At 47.7% G+C, this 19,202-nt stretch overlaps 1 protein-coding gene across 1 annotated transcript; it reads left to right on the top strand.

The window, feature by feature from the left end:
* Positions 1-14,863: 14,863 nt before the first annotated feature.
* LOC143272450 (uncharacterized) lies at positions 14,864-17,855 on the top strand. Its single transcript, XM_076567428.1, has 2 exons — positions 14,864-15,081; positions 15,917-17,855. Exons 1-2 carry the CDS (start codon positions 14,924-14,926, stop codon positions 16,170-16,172), a joined length of 414 nt encoding a protein of 137 aa, XP_076423543.1. The 5' UTR covers positions 14,864-14,923; the 3' UTR covers positions 16,173-17,855.
* Positions 17,856-19,202: the final 1,347 nt, after the last annotated feature.

Raw genomic sequence — 19,202 nt, 5'->3', positions numbered from 1 at the left:
TTATGTCAAATAAGCACAAAGGGTGGTAGGATGGTGTTCTCAATTGCCACCTGGATGGAATAGCCTTCTCCACAGGCTGCTGTGGGCCTCCTTGCCTCTAAAAATCTGGCTCGTCTAAATACATGCTTAATAGTAAAGCTTTAATTTGACAGATAATAGTTGTATGTTCGGAGAGAGCATGGGGAGGGAAGTGGAGAAAGCAGATGAATAGAATAAACAAACAAATGATTTAATGTGTGTGTGTGTGGGGTGTGTGGGTGTGGGTGTGGGTGTGTGCATATCATGACCCATTACTTGGTAGGATACTCTAAATTTTTAATAATAAGAAATAATTATGTGCATGGTTCAGGGTGATGTTTTAGTACATTGACACACTGTGTAATGATAAAGTTTGGAGATCCATCATCTCAAACATTTATCATTTCTTTGTGGCTAAAAACACACACACTTCCCTGTCCTGGCTGTTTGAATTCCATGACACAACACAGTTGACAGTCATCACCTTACTGTGCATAGACGAACAGAACTTGTTCCAGAATATGAAGGCACCAGTTACAAATGAGAAGAGAAATGAATAGACCAACATCAAAGAAAAGGATGCCGATTGAGTAGGTTGACGGAGTGAAAAGACAACCACAGAACTGGAAGAAATATTCACCATCTGATGAGGAGTTAACCACTATAAGGTAGAAGAGATTCAGATAACATGGTAGGTGATGGCGATAATGGTGGTGGTGATGATGGTGATGATGGTGGTGATGGTAATGGTGGTAATAATATTGGTGGTGGTGATTGTGATGATGATATAGTGGTAATGATGATGGTGGTAGTGATGATAATAGAAATGTAACATAAGACATTTTGGATTTAACTCAATTTTGGTGGTCAAAGATCCACAAGACCTCAGGCAGGCTCCGTAACCTCACGTAACCTCATCTTTTCAATGGACTCTCCTTTTATGGTTTCTGATTCTGTTTGGTTCTCTCCAAATCCTGCTCACCTCTTTACTAGCAAAACAAGTGTGCCAGCATGTTTCAGGTTTTGAGGCAACTGGGTTGCACTGAACTCTGCTGGACCTCTGCCAAATTTTATGCTCCTTTTTCATAAATACCTGCGTAATATTTCAACCCAAGAAGGCAGAGAAAAAGAAACCAGGGCCCTGAGGAGCGAGCCAAGAACACACATGAGTTGTATATTCAGAATGGCGCTCCCATTGTCCTGGAGCATAAATCTTCAGCTCTGCAGATCTGCTCCGCTTTGTAGGCTCCAAGCACTGTAGTTTGACAAACACCCGGACAGGCCAGGTCTCTCACTAGGCAGGAGCATCCCATGAACATTTTCTGTCTCGTGTAAATGTTCAAGAGCTTGGCACCAACGTGTTTATTTTCGCCATTCCTGGAAGGAACTCTTCTCTTTGTCAGCTCCCCTCTCTGTGACAGGAGACAGGCTTCGGATTTGTCCAGCTCTTGAAAACGGTGCAGTCAAGAGCTGTGACCCTGGAGCTACCCCCTTTCAACCACGCTGTCTCCCTTTCCAGCGTGTCTCTGAGGAACTGATGTAAGTGGTCCCAGAGAACCTGCAGGATCACCCCAGAGAATGCCTTTTTCCACAGAAAGTTCCTTTTCTAAACTTTATTATTTCATCTTTGGGGGAGCAGAGTCTCCAGTATCTCCGGCTATCCTCAAATTCACCATGTAGCCAAAAATGAGCTGGAACATTGACCCTTCTGCTCCACCTCCCTGGAGCTCTAAGTACAGTTTCCACAGCATGGGGAGTTGAACCTAGGACTTCCTACTCACTAGGCAAGCACTCTACCAACTGAACCACATCTCCAGCCCCTAAATTTTAGATTTTTTGCAGGTGAAAAATAAGTTGAGCAATGTGAATGAGTTCTGTCATGTTAGATGTTGAAAGAATCATTAGATTGATTGAGCATCTTCATGGGCCAGACTTGGTACTGGTTGCAAGTAAGACACCAAAGATCCCTACATGGAGCATTAGTCTCAGTGCTGCTCTTCCTGGAGCTTATTAAGAAAGAATTCATGGCCTTCGCTCTTATGTTCAGTTTATTTATAGATTCCTGGATGCAGAAGCACAAAATCGAAGTCTGGGCAGGCTGAAGAAATTAGCCAAGCTTGGCAATGCTGCTTCTGAGGCTTGCAGTGGGGTCCTTCCCTAGCCCCGCCTCCGCCACGGGCCTTCCCTTCTTTCCCCTCCGTGAGTAGCCCCAGCTCCTTTGTATCCCTCTTAGGCTCTCCTACCCCTGGAGGCCTGCATTCAGTTGCTATTTGATATAGGTGAGCACAGACTCTCCCTGTGGATACAGCACATTAGTCACCAGATAAACGTTTAATTGTATTTTTACCAGATTTCCTAAGCTGGCGTGTTATCAGAGCTGTCTCGCTCTGCTGCCCCAAGTGCCACTGTTTGGAGGTACTCAGAATGCCTCTTAATCTTTTCTACTTTTGACTTCGAAAAGGACATGACTACATACCAAAAAAAAAAAAAAAAGCTGCCTAAGGAGAGAGATGATGACTGAGTGAGCCTAGAAAGCTTGCAGAAGCCTCCTGGCAGAAATGGGTGTGCCGTTCAATGTCCCCAGACAACCTCTGTGTCAAGCCTGAGGACCTGACTGGCATCCACATGCCCTGTGGCTCCACAGTACGTTCTAGAAATGAGTACCTTCCCTTTTTTTTTCTTCCCATACTAATGTATAGAAAAGCGAGAAAGAGTCCCATTCGCTGATTTTTGCAGGTTGTAACCACGACAGAATCCAAACCTTCCCGGTTTTCCCTAGCTCTCAGCTTCTTTGACTCAACAATCCACCCTTGCTGCTTGTCCATGCTGCTGGGGACCTGAGCTTGAGGACTTTTCTGTTTCATTGTTGTATTGTGGTAGTTTTCCTGTGGCCATACTGCAGTTTTAAATCTATCCGAGCCCGGATGATAGACATTTGGGTAGGTTCATTTGCACCAACTATGACTAGTGTTACTGGGAACAGTCTAGAACATGTCGTTTTGTCCTGTTTGGGTTTCGGTTTTGCTTCACTTTTTCTTTTGAGACAGGTTCTTACTATGTAGCTCAGGTTAGCCCAGGCTGGCCTTAACCTCGCTATGAACAGACCACCATGCCCAACTTTAAGTAACTCTTTCTTGCTCATTTCTTTTAGTGCAGATTGTTGTAAACAACCTGTTGTATTTTTCCTTTTAACCTCTGTTGATAATAGGGAGAGTTGTGTTTTTCACTTTCTTTCTGAGGAAATTGCACTGTTTTGAGAGAATTGCAGGTTGTGTTCCCCACACTGAACTCTTTGACAGGCAGGTGATGGAAGTTCCTGTGCTGTGGTGTATTTGATAACCTGTCCCACCCAGTTTCTGGGTTTGACTTAGTTTGGGTGGGTGTGTGAGTAGATGTTGGCAGATCTGTGTGGGGACCTGAAAGCAAACGCTGTTTTACGTTGGAGAGAGTCCAGCCAAGTCCTCATGCTTCCCAGCTTCGCAAAAAAGAAAAAAAAAAAGGCTTCTGCTAGGGGTGGTCTGTGTGTGTGTGTGTGTGTGTGTGTGTGTGTGTGTGTGTGTGTGTGTGTTTAGAATCCCTGGTCATGTGATCTTCTATTTTTCCTTCCTTTGGTTTCCTACAGGTGAGCCTAAGAAATAGCAAATACAAATCTAACTCAACTAAGTACCTGTTGATTGCTCCACCATGCACTGGACTAGACTCCTTTGTTTCTGAACCTAACTAGAACATACTGAGCAACAATTTTTGTTGGAATTGTACTGAGTCCCGGAAACCAAGTGGTGAGCAGGCCAAAGTGTTGACATCCTCAAGGAAAATCTATTTTAGGGCCCCTACCCAAAGGCAACTTAAAATAAATATATAGGAAGCTGGACAGATGGTTTAGCAAGTGGCAGTCTTATGGTTCTTTCAGAGAACCTGATTTGTTTCCTAGTACCTACACTGGATGGCTCAAACCGCTGGTGACTCCAGATGATCCAATACCCTCCCCTAGGGACCTGTGTGTATGAAAACACACACACACACACACACACACACACACACACACACACACACACACACTAAATACATAAAAGAATTATTTTTTAAAATGTGTGTGTGTGATTCTAGATTGTAATATGTACCAAATAGAAGAGTAAAGCTGAAGGCCGAGATGATCGTTCAGTGGTATAGCATTTGCCTAGCATGTGCAAGGCCCTGGGTTTGATCCCCAGCATATCTATTAGATGAGATGCTCAGGAAAGTGACATTGAAACAACACTTGGAAAGGGTGAAGAGCAGCCATGAAAGAAGGGGACTAACATTCCAGGCTTTGAACATCCCAAACCAGGGGCACAATTCTAGCACCAAGGCCCTCAGACCAGAGCAGGCTGCTACCAGAAGTGAACTTGAATCATGTTCCTCTCTGCCGCTCCTGAAGAATTAAAGCTCTGGGCAGATGTAGGGAGAAGCCACTCCTGGCACACAGACTCCCCTCGGGCATTCAGAAGGAGGAAGAGGTGAATCTGTCTCCCCTCTCTGGCTCTATAGAAGAGAAGAATGTGTGCTTTGGTGGCTCCCATATTACACAGGAAGTGAGTGAACTTCTGATTCGATAACAGGGTGCATATGGTGCTCACCACTGGCTTCATCACATGCCCTTCCACACTTTTATATTAAAAGGTCAAAAAAGGTAGAGCCGTGGAGACGGCTCATCAGTTAAGAGCCATGGCTGCTCGTACAAAGGACCCAGATTCTGTTCCCAGCAGTCACATGGGGCACACAACCAACCATGTGTAACTCCAGTTCTAGGAGATCTAACACCCTCTTCTGAGCCTCTAGAGCACCAGGCATGCACACGTGGTGCACATGCATACATGCAGGCAAAACATTCATGTACATAAAATAAAATAAGTCTTTAAATGAAATTTTAAAAAATGTATAAAATTTGAAGCTAAAAAAAAAAAAAAAGGTTCCCATTAACATTTTGCAACTAAGTCACACAGCACCAGAAAAGCATTCGATCAGAAGATACCCACTCATTGTGTCCCCAGTTCTGCATCCAGCTTACAGTCCCAGATTCCTACACAGCGACCATGGATTCTTCTGGATCCCACCTCAATACAATGGAACCCTTGAGCTCAACTATAAAGTCACTTCCATAATACACCCTTTATAAAAATAAAGCAGGGGCTGGAGAGATGGCACTGGCTGCTCGTCCAGAGGTCCTGAGTTCAATTCCCAGCAACCACATGGTGGCTCACAACCATCTGTAATGAGATCTAGTGCCCCCTTCTGGCCTTCAGGAATACATGCAGACAGAACACTGTTTTCATAATAAATAAATAAATCTTTAGAAAATTCTTTAAATAAGTAAGTAAATAAAAATTAAGTGGAGGAGAATAGAGAGGAAAATTAACAAATCCAAATGTGTACAAATATACATATATATGGTTAAAAATGTAAAGGAAACAGAAAATACTGAAATAATTTAGTTAGGTCTAGTCTAAGATGTTAAAAATTATCTATTAAATTTAAAATACCAAATAGAAATTAAAATGAACAGCTATCAAAATTATAAATCAAACTTAATTGAATAAAGCTGAGTTTTAAATTTAATTATCCACAGTTTGAGGCATGAACTGTTCCATGCAATAAATAAAAGATTAACAGAAGTTGCAACAACAAAAAGAGATCTACTTCACTTAAAATTTTTTTTGATATAAAATTTGTTTAAGTCAAAAGAAACAGCATCAGAAAACATATAATAAGAACATTTCAATATACAGTGTATACAATTTACAAAATAGCATTTTAACATGCAATTGGAACAAGGAAACAAAATCGTTCGTTTTTTAACTGTTTTGAAGAAGAACCACTTCTCATTCCCACAGGCAACGTGGAGTTCCAGTTTTCCTACATTCTTGCTAACATGTACTATTGTCGGTCTTTGGTCTTTTTTTTTTTTTTTTTTTTTTTTTTTTAACTACAGCCACCCATTGTCTGTGAAATGGTACCCCATGTGGTTTGAACTCACATTTCTCTTTCACCTAGTAATGATGGTGTGGTTCTCTGTGCTTATAGCCTGTCAGTGTAACTTCCTTGGTGAAGTGTCTATTTGCAAATTTTTGTCCTTATATAAACTTTAATTGTAGAGTTGGAAGGATATCAGGGGTTTTTTGTTTGTTCAGTTTTTGTTTATCTGTTTTTTAAGGCAGGGTTTCTCTGTGTAGCCCTCGGTGTCCTGGAACTCACTTTGTAGACCAAGCTAGCCTCAAACTCAGAGATCCACCTGCCCCTGCCTCCCAGGTGCCACCACACCCAGCTAGATAACAGTTCTTTATCAGGTAGTTTGCCAAGAGTTTCTTCAGGTGGCTAACCATTTTTGCCTAACAGTGTCATCCATATGTGTTGGGCGGGCTTGTTTTGTTGATGGTGACACTCCTTTGTTTTGGAGTACTGGGGATAAAAACCCAGGGCCCCAGCATTCTAGGCAAACTCTACCACTCACCTCTGTCCTCAGCCTTGATTGACACTGTTGCATAAAGTGGCAACTTTCTGCTTGCAAGTTACAAGTTTTTTCCTCTAATGGATGGTGCTTTGGGTGTCCTAAAGGTAATTTCCTTTTCATTCAAGGAAGGCAATGACATTTTGACTTGGAAATATGTAGTAGATACAGTTTTATTATCCACCAATGTTGAGTGAACTTCATAGAGGGGCAATGCTCTCCTCCTCACATTTCTTCTGTGCCAGGTGGAAAATAAATCACCAGAACATTTTACTGTCCATGAAGGTCACCCTCCACAGAGTGCCTGCACCTCCCATCTGACTTGCCAGGGTGAGTTTGTGCTGTTGGCTTGGTCCTAAAGCACAAGGAAAATACTCCATTTTAAACACAAAGCCACACACACTCTACATGTTCCTCCTCACGGAGCCACAAGTAAGACATCAGAAATATGAGGCAGTAGAGATTGAGGGAATGAAAAAATGAAGTAAAAAGGGAAAGGAAGGACATGACTGCTCCTAGGTGTGATGGAGGAGAAAGTTTATTATAGAGATGTGGGAGAACATAGCCAGAGTCAGAGACATCTGGGAGATCCCAGAGCAGACAGGACCAGACTGAGCTGGGCCATGTTGGGGAGGGGCAGGAAGAGGGGAACCAGGTGCAGCAGCCAGGAGGCCAAAGGTACGAAAGGGGCAGGTAGCCAAAATGTCTGGGTTATGTAGGGAAGAGCCTCTGGGGGATGGGCAGCCCAGCCCCTGGCCTGGAGAGTTCAGGGTAAAGAGTGGGGTGGGAGGCGGGGGTGAGGTTTGCCAGCCATACCCCTTAAAAAGTAGAGGCTGAGGGCTGCTGGTAGAACTTGGAGGTCCACTTTGATATATTAAATAGGCACCTCAGTCGTCCAGGGTTTGAAACTTAACATGGAGTATTTGTTATCCGAAATGCTTAGGACCAGAAGTGTTTCAAATTTCAGATAATTTAAAACTTTTTAGTACTTCCATAATGAGATATCTCAGAGGTGGGGCCCAAGTCCAAACAAATCTAAGTTCATTTATGTTTCACATGAGCCTTATTCAAATGGCTCCAAGGTAATACGATATAATATTTTCGGTGTGCCTGCACGTTGAACTAACATGAAGTCAGGTATGGAATTTTCCACATGTGGAATCATGTTGGCGCTTAACAAGTTTTAGACGTTGGTGCACTAGAAGTTTGGATTGGAGATGCTTGACCTATGTCTGTTGGAGTTCCAAGTTTGCCACTCACTAGCAAGGAGACCTTGGGCAAGTATTTCGTATGGCTAACTCTGGAGTGGAGTAAGTCAAAGGCCAGCCTGGACAACTGAGTGAGACCTTGTCTCTAAACTAAAATTTGTAGTGCTTGCTGTACAAGCATGAGTTTGATCGCCAGAACCTATGTAAAAAGCCAGGCACAGGGCACTCCTGCCATCCCAAAGCTGGGGAAGGGGAGGCAGGAGGATCCGGGGGACTTGCTGATGAGCCAGTCTAGCTGAAACTCGCCAGCTTCCAGTTCAGGGAAGGAAGGTAGAGAGCTGGGAAGAGCTGCACATAGGAAGCCTTCCATTAAGGCCAATTGCATTGTCACGGCCATTATCACTGCTGTCATTAATATTTAACGAGGACCTTCAGGGAAGTGTCAGTGTTCAGAAAGTCCTCTTGAACCTAAGGACTTGCTGCTCAAGAATGTGGCCATCTGGGAGCTTGTTAGAATGCAGACACACACTGAACTGGATTCTGCATTTTGTAAGGGTGCCATGGTGAGCTTGCGTGTAACAGTGTGAGAGACACTAGAATCTTCTCAAATCAGGTGTAGGAGCGAACATCCTGGCCTGTCACTTTACCTCCTTAAAGTCCATCCCCATTTGACTTGTCATGAGCCTTGTCTTTATTCTACAGGGACGGCAGTGAAGCCAGCCCTGGCTGTGGCTCACGGCGTTCTGTGCTCAGGGAGAAGAGGATAGAGAGCCTCTGTCACTAGGGAGACTACTGTGTCCTTTCAAGAGAAAGGAGCTGATAACAAACAATTAAGGACAAGGACCAGATAGGGTCAGTGCCTAAAAGTAGGAGGGTTGCTCTCTCCTCCCCAGGGGTCCGGCACAAGCTGACAAAATTCACTCCAAAGATCCACAGTGCCGTTAAACCTTCAAATCTTTGAAGTGTACACCTGTTTAAACTGCTTAAGTCTGAACCCTGGCCCCTCAGACGGTTATTTGTGGATGGGGGCTCGTCCCAAAGTCACAGGCTTTTTTTTAAACCATTGCTCCCAGGATAAAATAGAGCATAGGAAAGATTGGGTCTCACTCTCGTGTGGAGCTCATCTGTTTCTAAATCCTTGGAGGCGATGGCTTCCAAATGGAAGACAAAGAGCCCCTTCTCTACTTTTTTTTTTTCTTTAATTTAGAAGCCCCAAGAAAAAGTGTGGGGAAAGTCACACCAGAAATCACACATCCAGGATCTTGTTTGGCTGCAGCAGAAACCAGGATTTTACCAGGAACTTTCCAGAGCCTGAGTGGCAGACAGAGGGTGGTTGAAGTTAAATGATAAGATCCCCCGGCAGCAGAGGAAGGTCTCCCACAGTGTTTATTTTCCACTTCCCCTTGGGGCCAGCAAGATGGCTGAATTCAAACCCAGGACCCACAGGGTAGAAGGAGAGAGCCGACACCCAGCGAGTTATGTTCTGACCTCCACAAGTGCATGCTTGTGAAAACATGACCACACACACACACACACACACACACACACACACACACACACACACACACATACACACAAAAACCAACCCATGAATCTTGCAAGGGAAACATGAGTTAAGAGGAGAGGAAGAGTAGAAAGCACAGGTTGTAAACGTTGAGATGGAGGTCTGGGGATGTGACTCAGATAGTGGGGGGTTTGCCTAGTCATAGGAAGCCCTGGTTTCGAACCCCTGCACCATATTAACTGGGTGTGGTAGTGCACATCTATGCCTGGGAGATGAAGACCGGATAATCAGCAGTACATGATCTACCTCTGGTACATAGTTCAAAGCCAGCCTAGGCTACATAAGACCTGGCCTCAAGAGACAGAGAGAGGGAATTCAAGTTGTATTTGCCACCATGTGTCTATATGTCACATGTTCACGCCTGGTGCCCACAGAGAACAGAAAATGGCAGTGGATCCTCTGGAATTCGGGTCACAGGTGCTTGTGAATCACCTCATAGATACTTGGAACCAAACTTGGTCCTTTGCAAGATCAGGAAGTGTTCTTAACCACTAGCCATTATCTCCAGCCCGAGTTCAGTCATTTTTAATCTATTTACAACGCTGAGGAACCATCATCACTCTCTGATCCTGTGCCACCACTCACCATCCCCCACCCCAATCCAAGTGCCCGTTACAGACAGACACTCCCCATTCCTCTCATCCCCAGCAACTAACTGTCTTTCTGTGGCAGGACAATTTTATCTCTTTATTTTTTTAAATGAAGAGCCAGACTGCAGTTGAGGAAGTCGTTCTTAGGAACTAGTAAACAAGATGCCCAAGGGTGGCAGGACCCAGACAAAGATGTGCCCAGCAACTTGCTCCCACCCAGTGAGGCCATCAGGTCAGAATTACCACCAAAAGCCAAAAGCAGGAGACTGGGGAGATGGCTCAGGGGCTAAGAGCACTGACTGCTCTACCAGAGGACCCAGGTTCAAGTCCCAGCACCCACACGGTGGCTCACAATGATCCTTAACTTCAGTTTTAGGGGATCCGATGCCCTCTTCTGACTTCTGTGGGCATCAGGCATGCATATATGATACACATGCATATATGCAAGCAAGACACCCATATATAATATAAATAAATAAATCTTTAAAAAATATAATAACAATAATAATTAAAACCAGGAGTGCCTCATGCCTGTCAGCATTTGAGAGACAGGGACAGCAGGGTTGCTGTGAGTTGGAGACTATCCTGATCTACATATCAAATTCTAGGCCGGCCAGGGTTACATAATGAGACCCTTTGTTAAAAAACAAAATGAAAAAACAGGGCTGCCACCATGGCTCAGTGGCAGAGTGCTGCCTTACAATTCACAAAGCCCTGAGTTCTATTTCCAGTATGAGAGAGAGAGAGAGAGAGAGAGAGAGAGAGAGAGAGAGAGAGAGAGAGAGAGAGAGAGAGAGATTGATTATCCTATACCCCTACAATCTGTATTTTGAGGCCAGTCTGGGCTACACAGCAAGACCACCACCACCCCAAAAAAGGTTGAATAATTTGAGTTCTTTCTTGCATTCTGCTTCCCACTGGTCTTTATGCAGGTCTGACAGCTAGCCCTGAGGTGATCAGGATGCAGGCTAACATCCCAGGCTGATATGAGTCCAACACAAGAGGATACATATTAAAGCTTTGCTCCAAGGCAGTTGTTGGGCATTTGTGTGAATTACTTAATCCTGAGAGGGAAATCCCTCCCTGGACCTAAGAGACATCCAGATGTCAATGTGTCATAAAAAATTTAGAAAATAAAGAAATACGGTTACTAGTCACCGGTCGGCCAGGGTCATCTGCTGGGAGGGATCCACACCTAGGAAACCAGAGCACTGCCCGACCCAAAGGCTGCCTGCTCTGCTCCTCTCTCACTCTCATAGTCTCTCCTTTGTCTTCTCAAGACAGGATTTCACTCTATAGCCCCAGGCTTGCCTGAAACTAAGGAGTGCAGGCTAGCCTCAAACTGACACCATTTCTCTGCCTCAGCCTCCAACCATTGCCAGACGGCCCTCTCATAGTCAGTGCGGAACTTAGGTCTTGCACCCTGGAACCTGTGAACACTTCTCTACTGTGACATTGCCCCTGTATCACAGTATGTTGTCCCCGCCCCCCACCCCACCCCACCCCCACGCAACACTGTGGTATCTCCCTTCCTAGAAGCCCGTTTGCTCTGTGTTAGGATGCACGAGTCCAATTGAAATGCCTTGAAAATATTGAAATGTTCAGATTTAGACCTCTTCCTGGCACAGATGTTCAACCGGAAACAACTTCAGGGTCATTAACTAGACGTAATTCCAGCGGGCTTGCTCATATCGATCAGCTTCCCCTGCTACTTTGCATCTTGGTTTAGTTCTATTTTTCTCTTTCGTATACAATGGGAAGTTTGTTAACAATTATTACAGTATCCCTGGCCTTGTCTCCCTCCACAAAGATTGAATGTGTCATTTTTCTTTCTCTCTCTCTCTCTCTTTGTGTGTGTGTTGGTATGCACAAGGGTGTGAGTGCATGTGGAGGCCAGAAGTCACCCTAGGGTGTTCCTCAGGAACTGTCCACCATGGGGGTTTTGTTGTTGTTTTGAGACAGGGTCTCTAACTGGAACCTGGGATTCTCTAGACTGGCTGGAGTGAAAACCCCAAGGATCCTCCTGTTTCCACCTCCCCAGCACTGGAATTACACACACACACACACACACACACACACACACACACACACACACACACCTTTTTACATGGGTCCTGGGGATTGAGTTCCGGTCCTCTTGCTTGCAAGGAAAGCACTTTGTTTGCGAACAGAGCCATCTTGCCAGCCTCAAGTGTGTCATTTCTTAATTAGATAATTAGGGAGAGAGGGCTCATGGTACACTGTCATCGTATTAATGGCTTGTTCAGTTTAGCTTTGGGGGTGGGGAGCTTTCCTTAAAGGCTAAGCAAGTGGGGACTTTCCCCCTTATGTTCTTTCTACTTCTCAACTGTAATTTGTCCTCAGTGACTTCAGACCACTTCAGCTCCTAGAGCTGTCCAATTCCAGCCCTGGGAAGCACCTACCAACATCTAGGCCAATCCTTCCAGCTGCTGCACCAACCGGGGACCACTCACGGGTAGGCACTGCCAGGCACTTCCTGACACGCACGCATTCCTTATCGTCTTTCTGCATCTTCTTTGTGAAATAGCATATTCACAGAATTTCCAGAGAACTGCAAACTCGGTACTTAAGCTCACCAAGTTCGGTATTGCCATTCCCACAAAAATATCAATTATTTTCTGAGATTATTTCTTTTCGAAAATGTATTTTTATTACTGTATTTTATGTGCATGGTTTTTTTTTTCTCTATGGATGTCTGTGCACCACATGTGTGCCTGGTGCCTGTGGAGACCAGAACTGAAGTTATAGTGAAAGACCCCCGCTCCATTATGAGGATATGGGGCGTTGGGCCGATGTTATGCCCCCCCAATAACTTGGCCTTAGAAACGCCATTCTGCAGGAATCAGAAAAACAGGAGTTCACAGCCATAGCCAGCTACCCGGCCTTGACAGAGATAGCTATGGCCAGCCTTGAGAGAGATAACTGTGGTCAGCAGCCTTGGGAGTAAGACAGTTGATATTTTATGGCGGGCCCCTGGCCTTGAGGAATAAGCAGCTGGCCTGGACAAGGCCAAATCAGCCACACACATATGACCCCAAGTTCACCCTGGCCTTCTTTGAAACAACCAATAGGGACCCTGTAACTATGCTTCTCGCTTCTGTAACCGCGCCTCTGCCCCTGGGATCCCATAAAAAGTCCCCCTTGCCCTAGGAAAGCGCGCAAGTCCTCCAAGAGACTTCGCCCCAGGTACCTGGTCTAAATAAACCCTCTTGCTTTTGCATCTGATCTGTGGTTTCGGTGTGTTCCTTGGGTTTGGGGTCTCTCCCGGAGAAAGATCTCAGCCGGGGGTCTTTCATTTGGTGGCCCGTACGGGGATTGAGACCCCTCCCTGGGACCACCGACCCACCATCAGGAGGTAAGCCGGCCGGCCTTGATTTATGTCATCCCTGTCCAGTCTGAGGGTTGTCTGTTTGTCTGAGTGTTAAATGTTGTTTGTTTGTCTCCGCGCCTGCGTCTGATAATCTGTCTGTGTCAGTGGATCTGAAAGGGGGGACCGACGGGTCTGGACTTCGCCACTGAACCCTGGGAGACGTCCTAGGGGAATCTGGGAACCTGGAAGACGTTCCACGGTTCATCTGAAGTGCCCTCTGTGGCACGGTCTGAAGACCCCTCTGGGGGCACGGTTTTTCTGGTTTTGCTTTCGGTTTGGAACCGAAGCCGCGCAGCGAGTTTTAGTCTTATTTATATTGGTCTGTCGTTTTTTTTTTTTTGTTTTCTGTTTAACCGTTCTCCTCTTAAAAACAGCCATAGGACAGACTGTCATCACCCCCTTGAGCCTCATGCTTAAACACTGGTCAGACGTAAAGAAAGACACGAGCCAACAACAAAGGAGTCGTAATCAAAAAAAAAAAAATAGATCACTCTTTGCGAGGCCGATTGGGTTAAAATGGATGTAGGATGGCCTCGTCAGGAAACCTTTAACCTCAGTCTTATTTCACAGGTGGAAAAAAAAAAGTTTTTGCTTCCAGTCCCCATGGCCACCCGGACCAGGTCCCATACATTGCCATGTGGAGACTCCTGACAACAGAACCTCCCCCATGGGTTAAGCCGTTTCTCTTCCCCTCAGCCCCCCGGCGGCAGCAGCGCTCGCCGAATCCCGGAGCCGAGGAAGCCAGATCGGCGGATCCCTCCCACTCCCTGTTCCTCCCTAACCCCACACCAGCAAGTCTTTTCCTCTCCCCGCGGGCCGCTGCTCCGGCGCAGGCGGGCGCGCGGGCAGGCTTGCAGGCGGGTGCGGGAAAAGGAAACGCGCAGGCGGGGCTGCCGGGAAGCTAGGGCGCCGGGACGCCCCCTGCCCAGTCCCCGCAGGCCGTCAGCGGTGATGGCGGTGGCGGCGGCGGGTGCCGGAGCTCCCCGCGCCTCCTCCCGTCCGCGCGGCCGCGGCGCGGTCGCGGGGGTCCGGGACGGCGCTGGGGGGGGCTCCCCTCACTCCCCGCTCTCCCCGGCTGTCCATGTCTCCCGTGCGGGCGGAGGAGTCCGCCCCGCCGGGCCGTGGTTTTCCGCGTGGCGCCTAACAGCGGACTTGGAGCTGGTGCAGACCAGGGGAATCTGATCGCGGAGGCCCGGGGCGGCGCGGACATGGGCACCAAGCAGAGTGGCCCCGCCGCCAACGGCCGCACCCGCGCCTACTCGGGCTCGGACCTGCCCTCCGGGGGCGCGCGCGCGCGCGCGCGGCGGCCCCCGGCGCGGCTGGCCGGGACCCGGGCGGCGGAGGCCCGCGGCGACACAGGCGGGGCCAGGGGCGGGGCCGGCGACCAGCCGGACCCGGGCGGCGGGGAGCCAGCGGCGGCGCAGGCGGCCTTGGTCCCGGCAACGCCCCACAGCCGCTCGCTCGGAGGGGCGGTGGATAGCGCGATGGGCGGCCGAGCGGCACAGTCGGCAGCGGCGGCGCAGGCGGACACGGGATGTGGCAGGGACACGCAGGCGGGGCCGGGGATGGGGTCGGCGAGGGACCGCCCCCTGGCCGGCGACCCACAGCGATGTGCCACGACCGGCTCCGGCCCAATATGGGAAAGGTGACTAGGGGGCGGCGTCACCCATGGACGCCGAGTCACCCCGCCCCGAGTGTTACAACCCCCCCGACAGCGCCGGAGGGACCGGCGGCTCCTGCAGCGGCCCCCAAACAGCGGAGGATGAGTTCCTGCTTCCTCCCCAATTGCCGGTCGCCTACGAGAAAGGCGGGACAAAGCAGCGAAGGTAGGGAACACCTACATCTCTGGCCAGTTGCTCTTAGCGGGTCTCCAGGGGCTCTAACCCCCTACCGATTGGGCTCAGGTTACCAGAAAGAGACGCCGGCAGCGCGTTTTTAAAAAAAGAACTTAGAGAGACACGGAGGGAGAGGAAAAACAAACAAAAAAGTCCTGGCCACTGTAATGTCTCAGGGACAGGTCAGAGAGAGAGTTAGGAAGTTAGGACGGGAGATCAAAAAAAAAAAAAAAAAAAAAACACTGCTTAACAAAGACAAAGTGCTTACTGTAAACAGAGAGGACATTGGGCTCGTGACTGATCAAAAAAAGCCTCAAGGGTCTCGGAGACCTAAGCCAAGGGTCCTCAATCTGGAAGATTGGGGAGGTCAAGGCCAGGAGACCCCCTCCCCCCGACCTAGGATAACTCTCAAGATTAGGGGGCAGCCAGTGACCTTCCTAGTGGACACCGGGGCTCAACATTCAGTCCTGACCCATACCGGAGGCTCTCTCAATGACCGCACAGCTTTGGTCCAGGGGGCCACAGGTAACAGGAGGTATCAAAGGACCACCGAAAAAAAAAAAAAAAAAAAAAGGTTCAGCTGACATCTGGACAGGACCCAAAGGGAGCCCCCTACAAGTCCTAGCCCTTTAAACTGTTCGTGGACGAGAACTCAGGCTTTGCAAAAGAAATGTTGATACAGAGACTGGGGCCATGAAAGCCCGGTAGCTGCAGGATGGCCCGCCCCCCTGTCTACATGTGGTAGCCATTGCTGTTTTGCTCAAGGATGCAGGGAAACTGACTTTGGGACAGCCATTAACTGTGTTATCCTCCCATGCGGTAAAAGCTCTGGTCCAGCAGCCCTCAGATCGAATGGTGTGCAGACCAGTTGTCTCCCTCAACCCCGCAACCCTGCTGCCTGGTTCATGGATGGGAACAGCTTCCTCCAAGAAAGAGAACGGAGGACTGGAGCAGCCGTCACCACCGAATCGGAGATAGTTTGGACCTCACCACTGCCACCTGGAACATCGGCCCAAAAGGCAGAGCTGATCGCGCTGACCCAGGCCCTCCGGATGGCGGAAGCCCGGAGGACCAGGAACTAACAAAGAAAATGGGGGCGAAATAAAGCCCCGAGCGACACGCTTACATCATAGATGGACAGAGGCCTTGCCTACCAAGAAAAAAAGACCACTAACGTGGTAACCAAAAAACTCCTAGATGACATCTTTCCCAGGTATGGAATACCCCAGATATTGGGGTCAGACAATGGGCCCGCCTTCGTCTCCCAGGTAAGTCAGGAGGTGGCCAGGCTACGGGGGATCGATTGGAAACTTCATTGTGCATACAGCCCCCAGAGCTCAGGACAGGTAGAACGTGCAAATAAAACCATTAAGGAGACTTTAACCAAATTAACGCTTGCAACTGGCACTAGAGATTGGGTGCTCCTACTCCCCCTAGCCCTTTACCGAGCCCGGAACACTCCTGGGCCTCATGGCCTAACCCCGTTCGAGATCATGTATGGGGCTCCCCCACCAATTGTAAATTTCCTTTACTCTGATATCTCCTCTTTTGCCACTAGCCCTCCAATTGATGCAAAAGACGGTGCAAAAACCCCTGCCTGCCGGGAGCAACTGAACCGCCCGGTGATGCCTCACCCATTCAAGATTGGGGACTCTGTCTAGGTCCGACGCCATCAATCCAGGAACCTAGAGCCGAGGTTGACGGGACAGCGGCTTGGGTCCACACGTCACATGTAAAGACTGCCAAGGAACCCGACGAAGCTGAGGGCACCGAGACATCTAGTTCAACGCTCTCCAAACCCACTAAAGATAAGACTCACCCGGGGGTCCCCTTGATCCCCCTAATAGTCCTCCTGACATAAGGAGGGACATCACCAGAGAGCCTGTTTCCCTGACGCTGGCCCTGTTACTGGAAAAAATTACCATAAACAAAATAGCTGCTGGGGTAGATACAGGGACTGCAGCCCTTATGGAGACCGGCCAATTCAGACAGCTCCAAGTAGCCATGCTCAACAAAAATGATTTAAAAGATAGTTCCAAAGGTCACCGTGGTTTATGACCCTTGTCTCCACCATTATGGGCCCCCTAATCGTCCTCCTGCTCATTTTATTGTTTGGGTCATACATCCTCAACAGATTGGTGCAATTCATCAAGGATAAGGTTTCTGTTGCCCAGGCTTTGATCCTAACCAAACAATATCAGAGGCTCAGACAGTCAGAGATAGAGCTAACCCCTTATTCTCCATCCTAAAATGAAAGATTTCATTTGGTACAAAAGAAAATGGGGGAATGAAAGACCCCCGCTCCATTATGAGGATATGGGGCGTTGGGCCGATGTTATGCCCCCCCAATAACTTGGCCTTAGAAACGCCATTCTGCAGGAATCAGAAAAACAGGAGTTCACAGCCATAGCCAGCTACCCGGCCTTGACAGAGATAGCTATGGCCAGCCTTGAGAGAGATAACTGTGGTCAGCAGCCTTGGGAGTAAGACAGTTGATATTTTATGGCGGGCCCCTGGCCTTGAGGAATAAGCAGCTGGCCTGGACAAGGCCAAATCAGCCACACACATATGACCCCAAGTTCACCCTGGCCTTCTTTGAAACAACCAATAGGGACCCTGTAACTATGCTTCTCGCTTCTGTAACCGCGCCTCTGCCCCTGGGATCCCATAAAAAGTCCCCCTTGCCCTAGGAAAGCGCGCAAGTCCTCCAAGAGACTTCGCCCCAGGTACCTGGTCTAAATAAACCCTCTTGCTTTTGCATCTGATCTGTGGTTTCGGTGTGTTCCTTGGGTTTGGGGTCTCTCCCGGAGAAAGATCTCAGCCGGGGGTCTTTCAATAGGTGGTTGTGAACCACCATGTGATGCTGGGAATCAAACCCGGGTCCTCTGGAAGAGCAGTTGGTACTCTTTACCCCTGAGTCATCTCTCTAGCCCGCCCCCCTAAAGATGTTTAATTAATGAGAAGATGTCATCTTTTGAGAAGTCCAGATTTTTTCCAAACTTAGATTATATATATTATAGATATAGATTATATCAGTGTCCAAATGATAGCAACATTCTCTATAAAACATGTCATGGTGGAAAAAAAGTAAAGTGTGTAATGTCCTGGAGGTGAGTGTTCTTACTTACCACCTCCTCACTTAATAGGCAAGAAGCAAGCTCGGAGAGGTTCAATAACTTAGTCAAAGGCGCCTGGCTGGCTGGAGGACTTACCTGGACCCAAAGGCCTCTGTTTCCACGTAAAATGTCATAGAATCTAGCTCCAAAGACAGTGACGCTCATGAAGGGCTGTCAAGTGTTGGTATTAATGCTGTTCCCTGGTGCTTCCTGAAGCCATAGACTGGCCGGAGTCTGTGCTGGCTTCATACTGGTGTAACAAATGTCCCAGATTTAACAACACAAATGATAGATTCCTGGAGTGGAGAGGTCTAACCCGGGCTCTCTGGGCTAATACTCCTAGCCAATTAGTGTAATCACGATAATTGCCCACAGACATGCCCAGAGACCCGTCTCGTAGGTGATTCTAGGTTCTGTCAAGTTGGCAGTCAACACTCACACACCCACTGCCATCTCCTTTCTTTTCTTCTCCCTTCTCGTTAGTCCCTTTGGCTGCCTAGAACTTCATATCTACTTTCATGTTTTATACATGTGTTATTGATGTCCCCATATAAAATCTAGGAAATAAATGTGAAAGAAATATATTTGTATTTCTGAGGCTGACTTCATTAACTTACCACAATTATGTCCAGTTGTAGCCATTTTTCCTGCAAATAACAGAACTTGGCAGAAAACATTCCATTGAGCAGATACACCACACTTTCCATGTCTGTTGGGGCCATTGTTAAATGCCTACATTGGTTCCATAACTTAGCTATGGTGAACAATGCTGGGATTCACACTGATGAACAAGTATCTCTGTGGTGTGTTGACTTGGAGTTCATTGGCTCAATAACCAGGAGTTGGAATAGCTGGGTCACATAGTAGATTCATTTTCAGTGTTTTGAGGAACCTCCAAACTGACTTCCATTGTGGCTAGAATAACATTCCTACAAGCAGTGTATGGGAGTTCCCTTTTGTCCATATTCTCATCAGCATCTGTTGTTATTTATTTTC

Source organism: Peromyscus maniculatus, chromosome 3 (assembly GCF_049852395.1).
Source record: "Peromyscus maniculatus bairdii isolate BWxNUB_F1_BW_parent chromosome 3, HU_Pman_BW_mat_3.1, whole genome shotgun sequence".
Taxonomy (NCBI): domain Eukaryota; kingdom Metazoa; phylum Chordata; class Mammalia; order Rodentia; family Cricetidae; genus Peromyscus; species Peromyscus maniculatus.
Note: the sequence above shows the minus strand (reverse complement) of the source record. Positions and strands in the feature narration are given on the sequence as shown.